The 23,260-nt window shown below is 47.6% G+C and overlaps 1 protein-coding gene across 3 annotated transcripts in view; it reads left to right on the top strand.

The window, feature by feature from the left end:
• The window catches only part of RNF212 (ring finger protein 212), a 57,926-nt gene extending 35,192 nt beyond the window's left edge, over positions 1 to 22,734 (top strand). For 2 of the 3 annotated variants that reach the window (XM_030925672.1, XM_030925678.1), the window contains 4 exons: positions 4,047 to 4,110; positions 20,667 to 20,739; positions 21,986 to 22,152; positions 22,483 to 22,734. In XM_030925672.1, coding sequence (XP_030781532.1) covers positions 4,047 to 4,110; positions 20,667 to 20,739; positions 21,986 to 22,152; positions 22,483 to 22,487 — 309 coding nt within the window. In that variant the 3' untranslated portion in view covers positions 22,488 to 22,734. Of the gene's footprint in view, positions 1 to 4,046; positions 4,111 to 4,886; positions 5,270 to 20,666; positions 20,740 to 21,985; positions 22,153 to 22,482 lie in introns of those variants that run through there. The other variant, XM_030925683.1, reaches the window with a different exon arrangement.
• The last annotated feature ends 526 nt before the right edge of the window (positions 22,735 to 23,260 follow it).

Below are 23,260 nucleotides of genomic sequence, written 5' to 3' on the forward strand. Positions count from 1 at the left end.
ACCTTGTTTCATGGATGAACTCACAGCCTCCAAGTCCCCACAGCTTAAGGGGGAAGAACTTGGTTCTGTCAGGTCAGCTTTCTACCTTTCCTTAGGATCTGAGTAATTGACGAGAATAGAGAATACTCAAGACTGGCAGGCAGCAGGCATGTCGGGCTCACGCCTGTAAGCTCAGCACTTTGGGAGGCCAAGACAGGTGGATCACTTGAGCCCAGGAGTTTAAGACCAACCTGGGCAACATAGTGAGACCCTATCTCTAAAAGAAAGAAAAGACTGGCAGGCTAAATTGATTGACATTTCACTGGGTGCTACTGTTGGAAATTATTGCTGAGGAACCAGAATGTAATGAATCAAAGTTCCTAAGTGAGGGGCAAAGACCAGACAGGGGCACACATTTTCTTTTTTTTTTTTTTTTTTGGGGGGGGGGGGCGGGTTTTTGTGGTTTTTGTTTGTTTGTTTGTTTGTTTTTGAGACAGAGTCTCACTCTATCACCTAGGCTGGAGTGCAGTGGTGAGATCTCGGCTCACTACAACCTCCGCCTCCCGGGTTTAAGTAATTATCCTGCCTCAGCCTCCTGAGTAGCCGGGACTACAGGTGCGCACCACCATGCCCAGCTAAGTTTTGTATTTTTAGTAGATACAGGGTTTCACCATATTGGTCAGGCTGGTCTCAAACTCCTGACTTCGTGATCCGCCCACCTCAGCCTCCCAAAGTGCTGGGATTACAGGCATGAGCCACCGCGCCCGACCGGCACACATATTCTGTAAAGGGCCAGATAGTAAAACATCTGGACTTTGCAGACCAGACAATCTATCACAACTACTCAACTCTGTCGTGGAATTGCAAAAGCAACCATAGAAAGTACAGAAGCTAATGGCATGACCATGACTGTTCTAATAAAACATTAACAAAAACAGGCTGCGGGCCATAGTTTGCCAACCCCTGTGCCACACCAGAATGCAAATTTCAAGGAAAGTGTCTAAAACCAGTTTTTCACCTCCTGAAACGCCTTGTCACCTTGGAGTGGATGTGTGTAGCAGTTCCTTTGGAAAGAGCTCGCATCCTCCCTGCCCCACATGATTGCGTAGAGTGAGAGGTGCTCCTGGTAACCCTCAGCCCGAGCAGAGGTTCTGGGGACACCACCTGTTGCCTGTGCAGACTGAGGTCTTCTCTGGCCTGCAGAGAGCAGTGTGCAGGCCTCTCGAGGTGAACCTCCCACACTCTTCAGGGCTGCATAGGAAAGAGCATTATCGGGGGTGCTCTTGCTGGGGTTCCTGCCCCAAAGGCTCGTCAGAGGGAGGGCCACAGTGCAAGTGTCTGTCATTAGGTGGACCTGGAGAAGCAAAGCCAGTGCCATCCCGTGAGAGCGCCTGGGACACAGCTGGGCCTGCCCAGAGGGCCTTGGTTCTTTTCCTTCCTCCTCCACCCTTGCCGCTCCAGGCCTGGGGACCTCAGGCTGCTGGCACTGGTGAGGAGGAGAAGCAGAGCCTAAGGCCCCCACCCTCCTGGACAAGGTACCTGAGAAGGCGAGGGAGAGTCTGCTTTCACACGGAGATGGAAGTGTTGACTACGGTGTGGGGCTTGGCTGGATAATTTCTAAGATAAGTCTGTTCACCTTAAATGAGCATGGAATTTTCTATTATGTAAAATTAACCAGGGTTAACGTATCTTTTTGAAAAGGTAAAATAATGACTCACAAATACAAAATGAATGCCATTCACATACTTCCTTCAACTTACGAATTGGCCAGTCACAGTAGCTCACGCCTGTAATCCTAACACTTTGGGAACTGAGTCAGGCAGATCCCTTGAGCCCAAGAGTTTGAGACCAGCCTGGGTAACATGACAAGAGCCCATCTCTACAAAAAAATTAGCTGGGCATGGTGGTGCACACCTGTAGTCCCAGCTACTGAGAAGCTGAGGTGGGAGGATCACCACTAGGAGGCTGAGGCTGCAGTGAGCTGTGACTACAGCCCCAGTGCACTCCAGCCTGGACGACAGAGTGAAACCCTGTCTCAAAAAAAAAAAAGAAGTTTTGAGTTAATGAGGGAAACCAGCTGATATAGTTTAGGTATTCGTCCCTGCCGGCATCTCATGTTGAATTATAATCCTCAGTGCTGGAGGTGGGGCCTGGTAGCAGATGTTTGGGTCATGGGGGCAGATCCCTGATGGCTGGTACTGTCTTTGCTGTGGTGGGCGAATTCTCATGAGATCTGGCTGGTTAAAAGCACGTGGCACTGTCCCCCAGTCTCTTGCCCGCTTGCCCTGCAATGCGCCTGCTCCCCTTTGGCCTCCCGTCCTGATTGTAGCCTCCCAAGGCCTCCCCAGAAGCGGCTGCTGCCATACTTCCTGTACAGCCCTCAGAACCATGAGCCAGTTAAACATCTTTTCTTTATGAATTACACAATTTCTGGTATTTATCGCAGTGCAAGGATGGCCTAATACACCACCAGTTAAATGTGAAAACTGGTTTAAAGGAGAATCCAAAGAGCAAATATGTGTGTAGGCAGCCAGGAATGCAGATGTGAACACACCAATGGGTACACAGCCCCTCCCACATGGCAGGAACCAGTGTCTTGCCCAGCCAAGTCTGCCATGGCCCATGGACAAGAAAGATTTGCACCACTCTCTTCTGTAACTCACAGCTATCAGACAGCACCAGGACGGGGAAAGACACGAGCACTCGAATCTCTATGGAGATTTTCTTTGAACGAAGCAGCAAATGGAACGTAGTTCAAAGGGGCGGTGATGTCAAGGGGATTCTTAGGATGAACTTGATACTGAAGACATCCTAGCGGATGAGAAGGATCAGAAATGATGGCATAGCAGCACTCCAGGCAGGTGAGAGGAAATACCTGGAGCCTGTCCTGATGAGGCAGGAATACGTCTGGTGTCCACAGGATGGCAGGCAGAGGCTGAAGGTACAGAGACAAAAGCTCCCGGTTTCACAAGATTCTGCCTTGTTGGGGGTGGGAGTGAGGTCATGAGCTTTGGGTGGATGGGGAATGCACCCAGTGGATAGCTCCATGAGACCGCTGGCCTGCAGGCAGCTCAGAGGGCCATGCCAAGTGGGGGGTTCCATCCTTCCAAGGTTACAGTCTTGCCAGCAAGCAGGAGCAGAGGACTGGCAGAGTAGGGCCAAGGGTATGGCAGAGAGTGTCCCCGGAGCAGGGCGCTCCTGTGCTGCTCGAGAGGCCACGAGGACACAGAGGGGCTTCCATGGAGTACTGGAAGGGCCTGTGGATTAAAGGATCTGTGGGATGGCTGTGCCAGGGGCACAAGCCAGGAAGGTGGGCAGCAGAGGTCTTGGTGGGGCACAGTTGATGACGGCAGAACCTGAGGACCAGCGGGGGTGAGACAAGGAGCCTGGGAACAGGAGATGCCAGCAGTGAGTAGGGAGCCAGAGGAACGAGCCCAGGAAGGGGCAGCGACTAGAAATAGCACTTTGCCATGCCGCAGGTCGCACTAAGAGGCAGGAGGGGCTCAGAGCGGAGCAGCCTCCCTCACCAGTCTCAGAACCTGGGCTGGCAGCTCTGGGTTCACAGGTTCCTGTGGGTTGAGGAGGGAGGGTGGCAGCAGCGGCCTCGTGGTTGCTGGGTAGGGTGAAGGGTGGGCACAGAGCAGGGCCCAGCACGCACAGCTCCGAGCAGTGTTAGCTCCACCCTGTCCGTCAGCATCTGGACTTCAAGGTGACAAAATTATGCACCCAAGAATGATTTACTCAGGACTTCACATTCTCTAACATCAGCTGCAGACTTTGTTTTTTTCACCTAAAATTGCTAGTAGAGCCTTTTATCTATTCACCATCATAGGCCCTGGTGGAACAGAGGGGATCAAATCGATAAGACCCACCCACACCCCTTCTACCACCAGCAGGCAGAGTCGGGAGATGGACACAGAATCAAGTTAGACAGGAACTTGTCAGAGGGTGATAAAGATGAGGGAGATGGGGTTCCAGGAAATGGGTTCCTAACAACCACTGGGAGTCCACATCTCGTAAGTGGCAATATTGGAATTTTATCCATTGTTTTCTTGTTGCATTCTTAGTCGGAGATAGCAGCCGGACCTGCGAGAATCTCCGTGATTAGTCCACCTCAAGATGGACGCATGGGTAAGTAAAATTTCCTGTAACCTTGCCTCAAATCGATACACATGTCAATTAAAATATATTCCCTGAGGCCGGGTGCGGTGGCTCACGCCTGTAATCCCAGCACTTTGGGAGGCAGAGGCAGGCAGATCACGAGGTCAGGAGATCTAGACCATCCTGGCTAATTCCGTGAAACCCTGTCTCTACTAAAAATACGAAAAATTAGCCAGATGTGGTGGCGGGCACCTGTAGTCCCAGCTACTCAGGGGGCTGAGGCAGGAGAATGGCATGAACCTGAGAGGCGGAGCTTGCAATGAGCCGAGATTGTGCCGCTGTACTCCAGCCTGGGCGACAGAACAAGACTCCGTCTCAAAAAACAAACAAACAAACTATATATAAATATTCCTGAAAGGTCATGTTTAATCAAAGTTGTCAGAACCTACCCAAGGGGGTGTTGTCCTTCCACCCAGTGTAGGAGGCTACGTATTTACCAAAATGGTGCAGCTTTTGAGTCCCAGGGAGAAGCTCCTGATGACCGTGTAACAAGTCACAGGAGAAAACTGGCTCCTTTGCATTCTATGTCCTTCTGGTTTTTAACAAAAGTAGTGTCACTGTGTTTGCTTCCTGGGAATTGGCTTTGAATTGCTGGTCCGTTTTCAAAGTGAATCCTTCCCTCAACCCTCAGCGCACATCGGCCTCAGCCCACACAGGCCATCTCCCCGCACACTGTCTCCTGCATCTCCACGGGGCCACATCTAACAGCTTCTTTCTGTTTCATCCCATGGTTGACCTTGTCTAAGCCCCCTGTTCCCAGAGTGTGTGTCGTTTGCAGAGGTTCACCATGTTTCTGCATAGACGTCCGTCCTCACTGGCTGCTCCTCCTAGCATTCAGTTCTGGAAGGCACAGGGAACACCAACTCTCTAAGCGCTTCCAGTATATGCTGAGGTACAAAGGGCCGCCGCGTTTCTGTCCCAGCAGGCTGAAGGCACCCTGGACACGCTCAGAACACTCACTGTGTCTGTTGTGTTTCCTCTTTGCCAGACTGAAAGGAAATAGTAATTTTGATTTGCATTTATGTGACTATTAATGATTCTGAGTGTTTTAAATTTATTCCTCTGTGTTTTTTCTATGAATTATCTGCTTTATTCCTTTGTCGTTTATGTAGACCCCTCAGTGTGCAGGATATTAACCTTTTACTCAATTTGCTTTGTAATTTTATATTTGACCTTTGAATTTGAGAGACTTAATATTTTTCTGTACTCAAATCTATTCATAGGGTCTCATGCTTGGGGAGTTTTTTTCAGATACCTAAATCATTTTCTTCTAATTGGATGGATTTTTAAACTTCTTCTTAGAGCAGTTTTAGGTTCACAGAAAAATTGAAAGGAAGGTACAGATTTCCCATATATCCCATGACTCCACACATACACAGCTCCCCCATCCACATCCTCCACCAGACCAGCCGATGTGTTAAAACTGATGATGCTGCATGGACACACCATTATCACCCGGAGTCCATGGTTTACATCAAGGTTCACTCTAGGCGTTGTATGTTCTATGGGTTTGAACAAATACACAGTGATGTGTATCCACCATCGTAGCGGCATATGGAATGGTGCCACTGCCCTAAAAATCCTCTGTGCGCCACCTGTTCATCCCTCCCCCACCTCCCACCAACCCTTGAAAGCCACTGATCTTTCTATGGTCCCTTTTTCAGACTATCTTAGAGTTGGAATTATACAGTATGTGGCTCCTCAGATTGACTCCTTTCACTTAGCAACACACACTTACGGTTCCTCCATCTCTTCTCATGGTTTGCTAGCTCATTTTCTTTAGTCACTGAATAATATTCCATTATCTGGATGTATCACAGTTTATCATTCACCTACTGAAGGGCATCTTGGTTGCTTCCAGGTTTTGGCAATTAGGAGTTAAGCTGCTATAGATGTCCATGTGCCAGAGTTTTGTGTGGACATGTTTTCAGCTCCTTTGGGTAAATACTAAGGAATGTGAATGCTGGATCAGATGGTGAGAGGGTGTTTAGTTTTGAAAGAAATTGCCAAACTACCTTCCAAAGTGGCAACAGCTTTTCGCATTCCCACCAGCAACGAATGAGAGTTCCTGTTGCTCCATGTCCTCACATTCAATGATGTCAGTGTTCCGGATTTCAGCCAGCTGATAGGTATGTAGTGGTATCTTGCTGTTTTATTTTACGTTTTTTGATAACATAACTAGGAGCATCTTATGCTGATTTTTCATCTGCATATCTTCTTTGCTGAAGTGTCTGTTAGGCTTTTGGCCCATTTTTTAATTGGATTGTTTTCTTATTGTTGAGTTTTAAGAGTCTTGTGTATACTTTGGATGACAGTTCTTTTATTTTTTTATTTTTTTATTTTTTTGAGACGGAGTCTCGCTCTGTCGCCCAGGCTGAAGTGCAGTGGCCGAATCTCAGCTCACTGCAAGCTCCACCTCCCGGGTTTACGCCATTCTCCTGCCTCAGCCTCCTGAGTAGCTGGGACTACAGGCGCCCACCACCTCACCTGGCTAGTTTTTTATATTTTTTAGTAGAGTCGGGGTTTCACCATGTTAGCCAGAATGGTCTCGATCTCCTGACCTCGTGATCTGCCTGCCTCGGCCTCCCAAAGTGCTGGGATTATAGGCTTGAGCCACCGCGCCCGGCCAACAGTTCTTTTCTGTGTGTCTTTTTTTTGATGACGTTTCTTTATCAGATAAATAAGTATCTTGAAAATATTTTCTTCCATTTTGTGGCTTGTCCTTTTGTTCTCTTGACATTATCTTTCACAGAATAGAATTCTTGTAGTTTTTAATGTTTACCTTCTTCCAAATTCTTTGAAGTTTATCTTGAGGTATGTTGTAAGATGAGTTTTTTAAATAATTTATTTTGAAGATAATTTAAGCACACAGAAAAAATTGTAAGAACAGTATTAAAAAAAAAAAAAAAACTCCAATATCTCCCCTCCCAGATTTCCCCAAATGTTAACATTTTCTTAATTTGCTCCCTGTCATCATTGGTATTTCTCTGAACCACTGAGCATGTTACCAATGTGGTGCCCTAGCACTGCTAAAAACCAAGAACACAGTCCTACAAAACCACCCGCAACTCAACCCACATGTTCATACTGACACAGCACAGTCCTACAAAACCGCCCGCAGCTCAGGCCAGGTGTCCACACTGACAAGCACAGTCCTAACAAAGGCCAGGCGTCCACGCTGACACAGCTCTACCATCCCATCAGCTGTTGCCAAGAGTTTCTCTTCTCCTCTGGTCAAGAATCTCATGGAAAGATGAGCTACATCCAGCTATAACATCTCTTCTGTCTCCTCTGGACTGGAACATTTCCTCATAGTTCTGTTTCTTGTCCTCAATAGTTTTGAAGAATAATTAGGCCTCACATTCTGAAGGGTGACCCATAACCTGGGTTGTCTGGTATTTCCTCAGGAATCCAGACCATCCTCTATTGGCAGGAATGCCCCAGAAATGCTACTGCTCTGCTTCGCACATCAGAGCACAGAGTTGACCCATTCTGCCACAGGGACATTAACCTTAGTCACCAGATTGATTCCTCCAAGAGGACGTTCACCTTGGTCTCCCGATTCCTCCAGGAGGATGTTCACCTTGGTCTCCCGATTCCTCCAGGAGGATGTTCATCTTGGTTTCCCGAGCCCTCCAGGAGGATGTTCACTTTGGTCGCCTGATCCCTCCAGGAGGATGTTAACAGTGGTTGCCTGATTCCTCCAGGAGGATGTTCACCTTGGTTGCCTGATTCCTCCAGGAGGGTGTTCACCTTGGTCGCCTGACCACACAGGCATCTATCAGGCTTTCTTACTGCAGTCATTATGTCCCCCATATGGATGAGTGTCTTGTGGAGAGATAGTCCAAATGACACTGATACCTTTTTCCTCATCCGGCCTCACGCCCCCCGCCCCCCAATCAGCCACCACTCTGATGACTGCCTCATAGCAATTTTTCCATTTCCACAGTTCCTTCTATATGTATTAATTGTCATTCTACTATAAAGAAGAGCTTTTTATTTTACCCAATTCAGGTATCTATGTATTCACTAATTTATAACAATATGAATTGATAGATTCCTTTGTTTTTTTTTTTTTTTTTTTTTTTTTTTTTGAGACAGAGTCTTGCTTTGTCGCCTAGGGTGGTGTGCAATGGTGCAATCTCAGCTCACTGCAACCTCCGTCTCCTGGGTGCAAGCCATTCTTGTGCCTCAGCGTCCCAAGTAGCTGGGACTATAGGCGTGTGCCACCATACCCAGCTAATTTTTTTTTTTTTTTTTTTTTTGTATTTTTACTAGAGATGTAGTTTTGCCATGTTGCCCAGGATGGTCTCAAATTCCTGAGCTTAGGCAATCCACCTGCCTCGGCCTCCCAAAGTGCTAAGATTACAGGCGTGAGCCACTGCGTCCAGCCAGATTCATAGATTTCTATTTTGTTCAGAGGTTTGTATTTTCTGCTAAACTCCTCCCAGATATGGTCATGTTCAAAATGCATTTTTAAAACGTCAACCAGGAATTCTGTACCCAGTGAAATTAACATTTTAAAATGAAGACTAAATACATTCACGGAGTAACAGAAGCAGAATTCATTGCTAACAGACCTGCCCTAGAAGGCATTTAGGCTGATGCCACACAGTAACTTCAGTCTGTTAGAAGGAATGAAGAGCATGGGGAATGGTGATTATGGGATGAGAATAAGAGGCTGCATTGTTAATTTCTTTTATCTTCTCATTACTTTACAAAACATAAAATTGAAGCAACAATTGTACCGTTGTATTGTTGGAGTTACAAAAAATAGATGTAACATAGAGGATAATAAGCACAAAGGAAGAGCGAGGAGATGGAGCCACAGCATACATAACTCTAAAAAACACAGCTGAAAAATCAAGAGGGATTGTTAAATGACGTTGTAAAGCATGTGTTAAACACAAAGACAATCAAGACAATAGAAGGACAAAGGAGACAGAGACACTGGAGAATAAATAGCAGAATGGCCGGTGAGGGCTTTCTTCTGGACCCTGTCGATCAGTATCTTATCTCCTTTCACAAATACCACAGTATCTTGGTTACTTTTACTGTACAGTAAGTTTTGGAATTAGATGGCATAGCCCTCTAACCTTTTTCTTAATTTTTCAACATAATTTTGCCTATTCCAGGTTCTCTTCATTTCCATATAAATTTTAGGATAATGTCAAATTCTACAAAGAAAGTCTGCCGGGATTTTGATTTTGATTGAATCTCTACATCAGTGTGGGGAGAACTGCCATCTTCACAGTTTTAACAGTCTCAGTCCATAGATGTGCTGTGTCTCTCCATTGATTAGAGTTTCCTTAGTTTCTCTCAAGAATCCTCAGTAATTTTCACTCTGCAGGACTTGTACTTTCTTGATAAACTTACATGTAGGTTGTTTTTGGTTTTTTTTTTTTTTTTTGAGACAGAGTCTTACTCTGACCCAGGCTGGAGTGCAGTGGTGCCATCTAAGCTCACTGCAATCTCTGCCTCCTGGGTTCAAACAGTTCTTGTGCTTCAGCCTCCCGAGTAGCTGGGATTAATTACAGGGGTGCACCACCACACCCGGCTAATTTGTGTAATTTTAGTAGAGACGGGGTTCACCATGTTGACCAGGCTGGTCTCGATCTCCTGGCCTCGAGCCATCCATCCACCTCAGCCTTCCAAAGTGCTGGGATTACAGGGACGAGCCATCACGCCCGGCCCTAGGTATTTCATTATTTTTTATGGTGGGATTTTCTTCATTCGATTTTTATATTGGTTATCATTCATATGGTGTATCTTTTCCCATCCTTTGGTTTTCAGCCTGTCTGTGTCTTTCAATCCATGATGTGCCTCTGATAGACAACATATGGTTAGATCTTGTTTTTTGATCTGTTATAATCTATACCTTCTGATTTGATTGTTTAGTCCATTGATATTTAATGTAATTATTAATTTTTGTGGTTGGATTTGTGTTTGCTGTCTTGCTGGGTTTTGTTTTATGTATGACAGGATTCTTAATTTATTGGTATCTCCTTAACTGCCTTTGTTTACAATAAATATTTTTATCGTACCATTTTGCTATAGACTGATTTGAGTTCCCCCAAAATTCGTATGTTGAAGCCCTGACCCCCAATGTCACTATATTTTGAGTTAGAACCTTTAGGAGGTAAAGTTAAATTAGGTCATAAGCATGGATCCCTAATCCAGTAAGATTCATGTCCTGAAAACAAAAGACACCATTCAGTGGAGAAACAGACACTATTCAGTGGGGACAGACACTACCCAGTGGATAGAGACACTACTCAGTGGGGAGAGACACTACTCAGTGGATAGAGACACTAGTCAGTGGGGAGAGACACTACTCAGTGGGGACAGACACTACTCAGTGGGGAGAGACGCTACTCAGTGGGGAGAGACGCTACTCAGTGGGGAGAGACGCTACTCAGTGGGGAGAGACACTAGTCAGTGGGGAGAGATGCTACTCAGTGGGGAGAGACGCTACTCATTGGGGAGAGACGCTAGTCAGTGGGGAGAGGCGCTACTCAGTGGGGAGAGACACTCTTCAGTGGAGAGAGACGCTACTTAGTGGGGAGAGACGCTACTCAGTGGGGAGAGACGCTATTCAGTGGGGAGAGACACTAACTGGGGAGAGACACTCTTCAGTGGAGAGACACCCTTCAGTGGGGAGAGACACTAGTCAGTGGAGAGAGCCGCTACTCAGCGGGGAGAGACACTTCAGTGGAGAGACACTCTTCAGTGGGGAGAGACATTCTTCAGGGGAGAGACACTCCAGTAGGGAGAGACACTATTCAGTGGAGAGAGACACTACTCAGCGGGGAGAGACATTAGTCAGTGGAGAGAGACACTACTCGGGAGAGACACTACTCAGTGGGGAGAGACGCTACTCAGTGGGGAGAGACGCTACTCAGTGGAAAGAGATGCTACTCAGTGGAAAGAGACGCTACTCAGTGGGGAAAGACACTAAGTGGGGAGAGACACTCCAGTGGAGAGAGACACTACTCAGTGGGGAGAGACGCTACTCGGTAGAGAGAGACACTAGTCAGTGGGGAGAGACTAGTCAGTGGGGAGAGACTAGTCAGTGGAGAGAGATGCTTTTCAGTGGGGAGAGACACTAGTCAGTGGGAAGAGACGCTGTTCAGTGGGAAGAGACGCTGTTCAGTGAGGAGAGACACTAGTCAGTGGGGAGGGAGAGTATTCAGTGGAGAGAGAAACTAGTCAGTGGGGAGAGACGCTACTCAGTGGAGAGAGAAACTAGTCAGTAGGGAGAGACGCTACTCAGTGGAGAGAGAAACTAGTCAGTGGGGAGAGATACCAATCAGTGGGGAGAGACACTATTCAGGGGGAGAGACTATTCAGTGGGGAGAGACACTAGTCAGTGGAGAGAGACGCTATTCAGTGGGGGAAAGGACAGTTTTTTCGAGAAATGGTGTTGGGAAAACTGTATATCCACCTCCAGAATAATGAATTTGGACTTCTACCTAACACTATGTACAAAAATTAATTCAAAATGGATCAAGGACCTAAAACTATAAAATATGAAACTCTGAAGAAAGCATAGAGCAAAAGCTTCCCAATGTTGGATTTGGCAGTGATTTCCTGGATATGATACCAAAGCACACGCAACAACAACAAAAAAATTAAACAAATTGACCTCAGAAAATTTTAAATTTTTCCACATCAGAAGATACTGTCAATAGAGTAAAAAGGCAACTTGCAAAATCAGAGAAAATATTTGCAAATCATACGTATCTAATAAGGGATCACAATCCAGAATACATAAAGAACTAAAACTTAACAACAAGCAACCTGATTGAAAAATGGGCAAAGGCCGGGCGCAGTGGCACACACTTGTCATCCCATCACTTTGAGAGATCGAGGCAAGAGGATCGCTTGAGCTCAGGAGTTCGAGACCAGCCTGGACAACATGGTGAAACCACCATCTCTACAAAAAACTTAAAAATTAGTTAGGCATAGTGGCACACACCTGTAGTCCCGGCTACTCGGGAAGCTGAGGTGGGCGGATTGCTTGAGCCTGGAGGGCAAAGGTTGCATAAGTCAAGATTGCGCCACTGCACTCCAGCCTGGGTGAGAGTGAGACTCTGTCTCAGAAAAAAGAAAAGTTGGGGGGTGGGGCGGCAAATGACTTGAATGGGCAAAGTACACAAATGGTCAATAAGCCATGAAAAGATGCTCATCATTCATCATTAGAGAAATGCAAATCAAAACTATAGCAAGAGCTGGGTATGGTGGCTCATGCCTGTAGTCCCAGCTATTCAGGAGGCTGAGGTGGGAGGATTGCTCAAGCCAAGGAGATGGAGTCCAGCCTGGGCAACACAGCAAGACCTCATCTCCAAGAGAAAAAAAAGAAAAACAGCAAGATACTATCTCACACCCATTAGGATGGCTACTATATGTTTTAAAAATCGCACCTGCCGTCCTAGCTACTTAGGACACTGAGGGAGGATTGCTTGAGCTCAGGAGGTCAAGGCTGCAGTGAACTATGACTGTATCACCACACTCCAGCCTGGACGACAGAGGAAGATCCTGTCTCTTAAAACAAAAACAGGCCTGGCACGGACGCCTGTAATCTGAGCACTTTGGGAAGCCGAAGCGGATAGATCACCTGAGGTCAGGAGTTCAAGACCAGCCTGGGCAACATGGTGAAACCTGTTTCTACTAAAAATACCCAAACCAGCCAGGTGTGGTGGCACACACCTGTAGTCCAAGCTACTCGGGAGGCTTGAGAGGCTGAGGTGGAGCTTGAGCCCAGGAGTTCTAGACCAGCCTGAGCAAAAAATTATCCCCTCTACAAAAAATGATCCAGGCTGGTGGGACCTGTGGTCCCAGCTTCTTGGGAGGCTGAGGTGGGAGAATTGCCTGAGCCTGGCAGGTCAAGGCTGCAGTGAGCAGTGATCACACCACTGCACCCCAGCCTGGGTGACAGAGTGAGACCCTGTCTCAAAAAAAATAAAGAGAAACGAGAGAGAAGAATGGACAAAGAAGCAGTCACATAGTTGAAGTCTGTGGATGCGGCTGCCTCCAAGTATTCTCATGAAGATGGTTAAACCTGAAACAAACTTCAGAATTATTTGGTCTGCAGATGTTTTCTTTAAATAAATATTTATTGTAATCATTTTTTAAAACGCAAAATAACAAGTGTTGTTAAGGATGCGGAGGAGGGCCGGGCGCGGTGGCTCAAGCCTGTCATCCCAGCACTTTGGGAGGCCGAGACGGGCGGATCACGAGGTCAGGAGATCGAGACCATCCTGGCGAACACGGTGAAACCCCGTCTCTACTAAAAATACAAAAAAAACTAGCCGGACGTGGTGGCGGGTGCCTGTAGTCCCAGCTACTCGGGAGGCTGAGGCAGGAGAATGGCGTGAGCCCGGGAGGCGGAGCTTGCAGTGAGCTGAGATCTGGCCACTGCACTCCAGCCTGGGCGACAGAGCGAGACTCTGTCTCAAAAAAAAAAAAAAGGATGCGGAGGAATTGGAAGCGTGTGCACTGTTGGTGGGAATGTGAAACGGTGTGGCCGCTGTGGAAAACAGGGTGGCCGTTCCTCCAAAAATTAAAAACGCAATTCCCAGATGATCCTGCATTTCAATTCGGTGCTCAAAAGAATTGAAAGCAGGGTTTCTAACAGATGCTTGTATACCCAAGATCATAGCAGTATTCTTCACAGTGGCTAAAACATGGGAGCCGCCTAAGTGTCACCAGATGAATATGGATAGATAAAATGTGTGTCTCTGTGCAATGGACTGTGATTCAGCCTTAAAATGGAAGGGAACTCCAACACACACTACCGTGTGGATGAACGTTGAGGACGTTACGCTAAGTGCATAAGCCAGTCACAGAAAGACAAAAGCTGTGTGAGTCCTCGCGTGTGAGGTAGTCAGAATCGTAGAGACGGAAAGGAGGATGGTGGCTGCCAGGGGCTGTAGGATGGAGGAGTGGGAAGCTCTTGTTTAATGGGAACAGAGGTTCAGTTTCACAAAATGAAAACAGTTACAGAGATGGATGGTGTGATGGTTGCACAGCATTAGGAATGTATTTAATACCGGTGAGCTGTACACTGAAAATGGTTAAGGTCGGAAATTGTATCCTAATAAATTTTCAAAAACCAAGAGACACCAGGGAGCTTGCTCACTAACTCTCTGCACAGACACACAAAAGAGGCTGTGTGAAGACAGAGTGAGAAGGCTGCTGTTTGCAAGCCAGGACCCACATCAGCCAGCATCTTGATGGACTTGCCAGTTTCCAGAACTACAAGATATAAATTTCTGTTGTGTAAGCCACCCAGTCTGTGGTATTTTATTATAGAAGCCCAAGCAGACTGATACACATTTTAGTTCTTCTGTTGATACTTTATCTGTGTGCTTTATTATTTGCTTAGTGATTCCTCTAGAGATTACAACATGCATCCTGAACTCATCACAGAATACTTGAGGTGAACACTGACTGAATTCCAGTGGAATGCAACCACATTGCCCCCATATAGCCCCACTTCCTCCCACCTACTTTGTCGTATTTATTTATATACATATGTATGGGATCTATGTGTTATAAATGAACAATATGGTGTTATTTCCTGAATTAAATTTATGTTTCTTAAAGTCCTTTAGATAAAAAAAAATTTTATTACATCATTCACAACATATTAACCATTTCCAGTTTTTTCTTGCAGGGAAGATTGGCTAGAAGTGAATTCTCTTCATTGTTTTTTGGGTTTTTTTCCATATTTGAATGTCTTTGTCTTCATTTTGAAGGATAATTTCACTGAATATACATTTTCTCAGTTGACTTTTTAGCACTTGGTATATATGTCATTCCTCTGTCTTCTGGCTTCCATTATTATTATTATTATTGGGGTTTTTTTTTGTTTGTTTGTTTTTGAGACTGGGTCTGACTGACACCCAGGCTAGAGTGCAGTGGCTTGACCACACAGCTCACTGAAGCCTGGATCTCCTGGGCTCAATCAATCCTCCCACCTCGGCCTCCTGATTATCTGGGACTATAGGCATGCACCACCACACCTGGCTAATTTTTTTTTTTTTTTTTTCCTGAGACTCTGTTGCCCAAGCTGGAGTACAATGGCGTGATCTCACTGCAACCTCCACCTCTGGGTTCAAGTGATTCTCCTGCCTCAGCCTCCTGAATAGCTGGGATTACAGGTGCCTGCCACCACACCTGGCTAATTTTTGTATTTTTAGTAGAGACTGGGTTTCACCATGTTGGCCAGGCTGGTCTCGAACTTCTGACCTCAGGTGATCTGCCCACCTCGGCCTCCCAAAGTGCTGGGATTACAGGCATGAGCCACTGCCACACCTGGCGTAATTTTTCAATTTTTCGTAGAGACAGGGTTTCGTCATGTTGCCTAAGGCTAGGCATTCCTGATCTCAAGCCATTCACCAGCCTTGGCTTCCCAAAGTGCTGGAATTCCAGGCATGAGCCACCGTACCCAGCCAGTTCCATTATTTCTGAGGAGAAGTCAGCCGTTAATTATATTGTCCTGTAGGTGATGAGCTGCTCTTCTCTTGCTGCTTTAAGTATTTTTCTTTTTGTCTTTCACTTACTCTAGCTTTATAGTAACTTTTGAAATTATGAAGTGTGAGTTTTCCAACCTTGTTCTTTTTTGAGGTGGTTTTGCCTATGTTGAGTTCCTTGCATTTCCATATGAATTTTAGGATCAACTTTCCCATTTCTGCTGACAAAGCAGGTTGAAATCTTGGTAGAGTTTTAATTCACCTCGTACATCAATGTAGGGAGTATTGCCATCTAATACTAACACTGCGTCTTCCAATCCATGAATATTGGACATAGCTTTCCCTTTATTTAGGTCTTTGATTTCTTTCAACGGTATTTTGTAGTTTTCAGTGAAGAAATCTTGCACTTCATTGGTAAAAGTTAATCCTAAGTATTTTGTTGTTTTGGTGCTACTGTAAATAGAATTGTTTTCTAACTTTTATTTTCAGATTTTCATTGCCAGTACACAGAAATACAACTGATTTTTATAGATGGATCTTGTATCCTGCAATCTACTGAGTTCATTTATGAGCTCTGGGGAATGTTTTGTGGATTCTCCAGGGTTTTCTGTATATGGCAAATCATGTCATCTGCAAGTAGAGGTTGTTTTTCTTTTTCCTTTTCAACCACGGTGCCTTTTATTTATATTTTACTTTTATTTTTATTTTTTCGCTTCCCATCCCACTGCAGGACTTTCATTTATTTTTCTCGCCTAACTGCCCTCTCTAGAACTTTCAATACAGCGTTGAATACAAGTGGCAAGAACAGACATCGTTGTCTTTGTTCTGTTCCTGATCTTAGGAGGAAGCTTTCAGCCTTTCACCATGAAGGATGGTGTTCACCAAGGGTTTCCTGGAGGCGCCTTTTGTAGGGTTGAGAAGTGCCCTTCTAGTCCTTTGTCATGAAGAAGGGTTAAATTTTTCAAGTGCTTTCTCTTTATATTTTGAGATGATCATTGGGTTTTGTTCTGTTACCGTGATGTGTTCATAGATGTAATTACTTCTATTGATAGAATATATTAATATGGTGTTGATTTCTGTGTGTTGAAGGAACCATGCATTCCTGAGGCGAATCCCAGTTGGTCATGGTGTATGATCTTTCTTACATGCTGCTGGATTTGGTTTGCTGGTATTTTGTTGAGGAATTTTGTGTCTTTATTCATAAGAGATACTGGTCAGCACACTTCTTTCCTTGTAACGTCTCTGTCTGCTTTTGGTGTCAGGACCTCATTCTGTCCTTGTACAATGCGTTAGAAAAGGTTCCGTCCTTGGTTCTTTTTTTTAGCGTTTCTGTTTTTGTGCTGGAAGCCCTGTGTGTTGAGTCACTATGATCATATTTTCCTTTAATTATTTGGCTCATTTACAGTAGCCGCTCTGGAGTCCTTAGGAAATGCGATCTGGCCACGCAGCGCGGGCCTCTGCCATCTGCCCTTTTCCCTGAGTGTCGTCACACTTCTGTTTCTTTGCTTGTCCCATGACTGGGGGCTGCCATCTGGACAACCTGGGTACTGTATTTGAGCAAGTCTGGATTCTTGTATTTCTATCGGAGGTTGTTTGATTGGTTTTTGTTTGCTTGGGTATTTCACCGGGACCTGGAGAACCTGTGTCCGTGGCAGCCGCAGATCTGTCCGCTTGTGGTTTCTGCTCTTCTTGTTGAGCCAGGCTGTCCCGGGGTGTCCGCCTGTCTCTACAGCTCAGCGGTGGGCTGCTGCTCCGTCTGTGGTTGTGCTCCAACACCACACATCCCGGAGGCTCCCCACGGCCAACGATACACGCATATGGGGAGCCGACGTCCAGTCGGTTCCCGGTCCCCTGTGGCATCACTTCTGTGGGTGCGCTGGATCCCCTGCACATGCCCGTGCTGCTTCTGTCGGCCAGGGTTCCGGGGAAGCCGGCTCCATCTGGCTGTCTTGTTCTCAGCATCTCCCCGTTATTTTTCTGACTGGTCTCTGCTCTCCTGACCCCTCCCCAGCCAGGGCTGTGGGCCTCTCCAGGTCCTGCAGATGGACCCCCCGTGGCTGATGAAAGTGTTCCCCTCCCACCTTGAGCCCACCCCCTCTGGAAGCAAAGCTGCTGGTCCTCAGCCACCTACCCTGGTGCAGCTGTGCTGTTACTGGGTAGAGTGGGGTAGCGGGAGGTGGAGCAGCTGCTTATATACTGCTGGATTTGGTTTGCGGTATTTTGTTGAGGAATTTTGTGTCTGTATTCACCCTCAGGCCGGGAAGCCACATCCCGCTCCTCCCAAAGCTGCAGCGGGATTTCAGGAGCCAGTGTGTTCTGATTTCAGGAGTAAGTGTGTTCTGATTTCAGGAGTCAGTGTGTTCTGATTTCAGGATCAGTGTGTTCTGATTTCAGGAGCCAGTGTGTTCTGATTTGTTGTCTGCCTCAAGTTGATTTTCAGAGACCTGAACCGTTGTTTCTACCATTTTGTCCAGTTTCGTACTTGGCTTCGAAGAGATAATTCACTGATTTCTACTTAACTGTAGCCAGCGGTCCTCCTCAAGAAGCACTCACTAAATGAGTTGGTGAATGGCAGGTCCCGGACCCTCTCATGTCAGAGTGGCAGGCGGGCAGTCTGTCCATTGTCTGCCCTGCAGACTCCCTGAGCAGTGCGTCGGGCTGTCTGAGCTGTCGGCAGGGGCGCAGGGCGCTCGCTCTGCAGTATGTGGTCCCCTCCGGAACACAACACAGTGGATCTGGCACCACAGGAAACAGGCTGTTGGGCATCCAGATGGTGAAATTTACCCTCTTCAAATGTCAGCATGTTTTCGTTAAATTTTTCAAATGGACATCTTTGTGAAACACGTTAAACAGCATTACTCCCCTGAACAGAGACCGCTGCGCTGGAAGGTATCTTAGGAATGGGTTATCCCTCTGGTCACCTGCTTCTTAGTGAGGCTGAAACACGGGGCCCCCTTGGCACCCTGAGGAGCTCCTCCCCCGTCAGGGCTGCTGTGCTGTTGAGAGCTGGCCTGGCTCCGGGTGGCTTTCGGGCCTTCCTCTAGCACTCCCTGGCAACCCCTTTCTCCAAGTCACTGCTCTTCAGGATGATTCCTGGTGTAACTTGATTCCCAGCAGAACCTAAAGGACTCCTTAGGATTCCCTGAGCCCTGTGGGACACGCAGGGGGCTGAGCAGCAGGGGTCTTTTGGGTCCGAGATCCCATGGCCCACACTTGGCTGTCTGAGCACTGCTTGCCAGACCCTGGGTGAGTTGTTGGCCTCTTGGGTCCTCAGTCTCTTCATCTCTGTTGATAATAGTTATCTCGAAAAATTTCCATTGAGTAAATAGGAAACAATTTCTTTTTTTTTTTTTTTTCTGAGACAGAATTTCACTCTTGTTGCCCAGGCGGGAGTGCAATGGCGTGATCTCAGCTTACTGCACCCTAACCTCAGCCTCCCAGGTTCAAGTGATTCTCCTGCCTTGGCCTCCCTAGTAGCTGGGATTACAGGCATGCACCACCACACCCAGCTAATTTTGTATTTTTAGTAGAGACAGGGTTTCTCCACTGTTGGTCAGGCTGGTATTGAACTCCTGACGTCAGGTGATCCGCCCGCCTCAACCTCCCAAAGTGCTGGGATTACAGGTATGAGCCACCGCGCCCAGCCAACAATTTCAACTAACCATATAGTATTGAGCATAAGTTACTTAACAAAAGATGCCTGCCATCGTTATTATTTGTGGTTCTGTGTGTTCAATGTACAGGGTTTTGTTTTAATCAGGTGGTGTGAGGCCGAAGGATGAGGAGGCAACGGCTGTGAGGAAAGGAGTTTCCACTCATGGTTCCCCAGAGACCCCCAGGGAGGGAGTGAGGGGAGACCTAGCACCTTGGTTGTGGTTCTCATGGGAGGATCAGGCAGGGTGAGCAGAACAGGCCACCCAGGCTTGGGGTTGGCTCTGAACATGGGCTCTGGATTTGTTGGCTTTCATATCAGAAGTGTGCTCACCATGGCCTCCTGCCTCTAGGAACTGGCTGTCCCTAGGAGGGCAGTCTCTGCAGGGTCCACAAGCCGCCAGATGCCAAACCATGATAAAAGACAGAAGTGAAGGCAGCACTCACACAGCCTAGTAGGACAGCTTTCCTTCTTGCTCTTAGCTGTTCTTTGGAGCCTTCTCAGGGTCACCTGCAGACTCAGGAGTTATGATACCTCCTGCAGGCAGCATCCTCACAAGGTCCGCACAGCCCCAGGGCAAAGACAAGACCCCCATTGCGGGTACGGAGACTGCCTTGTGCCCCACAGGCCTGCGACCCCCCGACATGCTGCAGCAGGCAGGCACTGGGCAGTCACCAGTCACTGTGCTGGGGAAGCCTAATGCTCGGGCTCCCTCACAGGTGGCTTTTCCCAGCCTGGGGTCCACGAGCAGGTGCTGCTTGAGAACTCAGTCATCACATCTCCCCTTTCATGTTACAAGGCGCCTGGAGAAAGCAAACACGGGTGGGGTACTGAAAGAACTTCTGGACGTGCTTTTGCCCTTCCGGCAGTTCTCGGGAGCAGGAGCCAAGGCTCGGGAGAGGCAGGGGAGGAAGCTTGTGCTCCAGATGCTCATTGAGCACCTGTGTATGCCAGGCACAGTCTGCATGCCCACGGCTGCCCCCGTGATGGGCAGGCCCCCTCGCAGAGCCCACGGGCCGAGGGCCTCTGAGTGAGGCTGAAGCTCAGCTGGGACTGGCCAGTTCATTTCCAGGTCTCGCTTTCCAGCTGCTGATGATTCAGAATATGGCTTACATATTCTCTAAGCTGCAGAGGTGCATAAAGGTAGAAAGATTAAAATGTAGGATATTTACGCCCTCATGTGGAAGACCCAGGGCTGCTCAGGATGTGCTGGCACCAGGGCTGCGTGTGACCGAAGAGGAACCCGCACGCCTGTGTGGCTCTGCCTGCCTCTGCCCTCGTGGCAGAGAGGCAGTGACAGCTACCAAGAAGCGCAGTAGGCTGGCCTGGTCGTCGTCCTCAAAGCACTGTGATGTGTTACCGCGAACGACTCGTGTTTTATTCTTGTTCTACCACAGGCAGTGTCTCCTCCCGGGCCCCTGAGCATCCTGGCCTGACGCCGAGTCAGAGGAGCGTGGGAAAGCCTCTCAGGTAGTGTCCCCTGCAAGCACCTTCACAGCATTTTAAAGGAAATTGTCAGCAAAATAAAACTGCTCATCATCTCACCCACAGAATTACTGCTAAAAGTTTAATATGTTGCTTTTCATCCCTTTTTTTACATGCTTTGAGCGAGGTTTTATTGCATATGCCACTTTAGAGTTTGCTTTTTTTTTTAAGCCAGAGTTTCACTCTTTGTTGCCCAGACTGGAGTGTAATGGCACGATCTTGGCTCACCGCAACCTCCACCTCCCGGGTTCAAGTGATTCTCCTGCCTCAGCCTCCCGAGTAGCTGGGATTACAGGCATGCGCCACCAAGCCCGGCTAATTTTGTATTTTTAGTGGAGATGGGGTTTCTCCATGTTGGTCAGGCTGGTCTCGAACTCCCGACCTCAGGTGATCTGCCCACCTCGGCCTCCCGAAATGCTGGGATTACAGGCATGAGCCACCGTGCCCAGCCAGGAGTTTGCTTTTTTGAAGCTAAGATATAACGTAGGCATTTGCCCTGTTGCTAAAATCTTCAAAAGAACCACGTGATGACTGCATGCTATTTTACCACAAGAATAGGCCGTGGGTCAGCAGGCGTCTTCTGTAAAGGTCAGGTAGTAAATATGTTTGACTTTTTGGGCAGCTGCTCAGCTCTGCCTCTGTATTGAGAAGGCTGGGGCAGACAGTGTGTAAATTAATGGGTGTGGCTGGGTTCCAGTAAAACTTTATTTACAAAAGCAGGTGGCAGGCTGGACTCGGCCCCAGCCCCAGAACAGACCACAGTTCACCTCCCCATGCTCTTCTTCTCAGACCTCTGGGTGGCCTCCCACTCTGTCTGCTGCATATTTAAGTACACACCGATGTCTCTGTCAACTGAACTCAAGTGTTCAAAGGTCTGGTGCTCTCTCTAAAAGGCAGACCCTCCCATGTCAGCCCCCCAGAGTCCCTGAATGGCTTTTGATGCCTGTGGTCCAGTCCACCCCTGGCTGCCTGCAGGCCTCAGTGTTCTCTCACGCCCCCACCTCCCATCCCCACTGGCCTGGGCTGTTGACCCTCCTGGGTGCCCACGGGCCCTGCAGCGTCTGTCCACGTCTTCTGCTGACTACCTGGCGGGGTGTGCGTGCTGGTCCGAGGTACTCAGAGATGCTTGTGAATCCAGGCCTTTAAAACCACAAAACCGTCAGTGCTCTAACTGTCATGTCACCAGAGATGCTTGGAGCATTAATAATTTTGTGTTTCTTGAATTTATTAGGATTCCGCCTCTGCAACTCCCCCACAAGGGACCACCGCTAACGCCAACACCACAGTTACCAGGGAGAGCAGGAAGAGGGGACTCTCCAAGCTTCGGGAGCTCCCCGGCCGGGCCGCCCCCCAGGCCGCCCATCAGCATCGCCAGCCTGCTGCAGAGACAGTGTTTAGGCAAGTACTCAGCCAGCCTCAGAAGGAAAACGCTCTTGGGAAAGTGCATATGTAAAGAAGCTCTTGAAGCATGCGCCAAGGACAGACACGGAGCTCTAAACGTTCCTAAGAGTTGTGTTTCTGAGCTTTGCCTTAGTCGTTAGAAACGCAGCAATGTTCACTTTTATATTCATTGTGAATTTCCAAAATTACAACTTAAAACATATTGATAATAATCTGAAAATACTAAGATGACATCTGAATTTTTAAAAGTACACATTTTAGTGAATAAACTCTTCTCACCACCTTATTTTTTGTGTGTAACATGTGCACCCTCATTTTCCTCAACAGTGTGAAGTTTTGAAGTCATTTCAAAGACAAAGTTGATGTGTTTTTATTGCGACTCTCGATGCTTCCTGCGGGACCTGCTCACCTTGGGGCAGTGACACGTGAAAGATGAACACCCAGCCACCCGCGCTGCCCCTTCCAGTCCTCCAGCCTTCTGCCCACTAGCATGTGTACATTAGACAGCCAATGCGACTACACTTTCTCACTTGATGAAATAAGTAACGCAGTCGAATAAAGTATTTTTCTGATTATCAAGGGTAGCGTATATGTGATACGTTTGAAACTTCACTCTTAACAACTTGAAACTTCCTTAAAATGTTGATGCTGGAGGCAAAATGAACACCTGCCTGTTGATTTACTGTGAGAAGGTTCTGGCTGCAGCTCCTGGGGGAGACAGGTCTGCTGTGGGGTGCGCACGCCGCGTGCGTCCGCTCAGCCGCATCCTGTGTTAGGTGATGACCACGCGTTCTGTTCACACAGTACTCACAGCTGGCCTGTGATGCCGGCTTCAGCGGATGATTCTCTGTCAGGTCCGGAGATGAATTCTAGGCCTGAGCTCACCCTGCAGGTGCGGCCTGTGTGCGTGGAGCCTCCTCCTCCGTCAGGAGGGTGGGGTCTCCTGCAGGGGACACCCCTGTGCACGGGGCTCCCAGAGAGGCTCAGACCCCACGTCTCTCCCACCACCTGGGACCACACAGGGTTGGAAAAGAGGCTTATGGGGTTAGTTCTAATCTTTTAGTTTGCATTTACCTAAAAAGTGTCAGCTTTATCTCACTCAAGT

This window comes from Rhinopithecus roxellana, chromosome 2 (assembly GCF_007565055.1).
Source record: "Rhinopithecus roxellana isolate Shanxi Qingling chromosome 2, ASM756505v1, whole genome shotgun sequence".
Classification (NCBI taxonomy): domain Eukaryota; kingdom Metazoa; phylum Chordata; class Mammalia; order Primates; family Cercopithecidae; genus Rhinopithecus; species Rhinopithecus roxellana.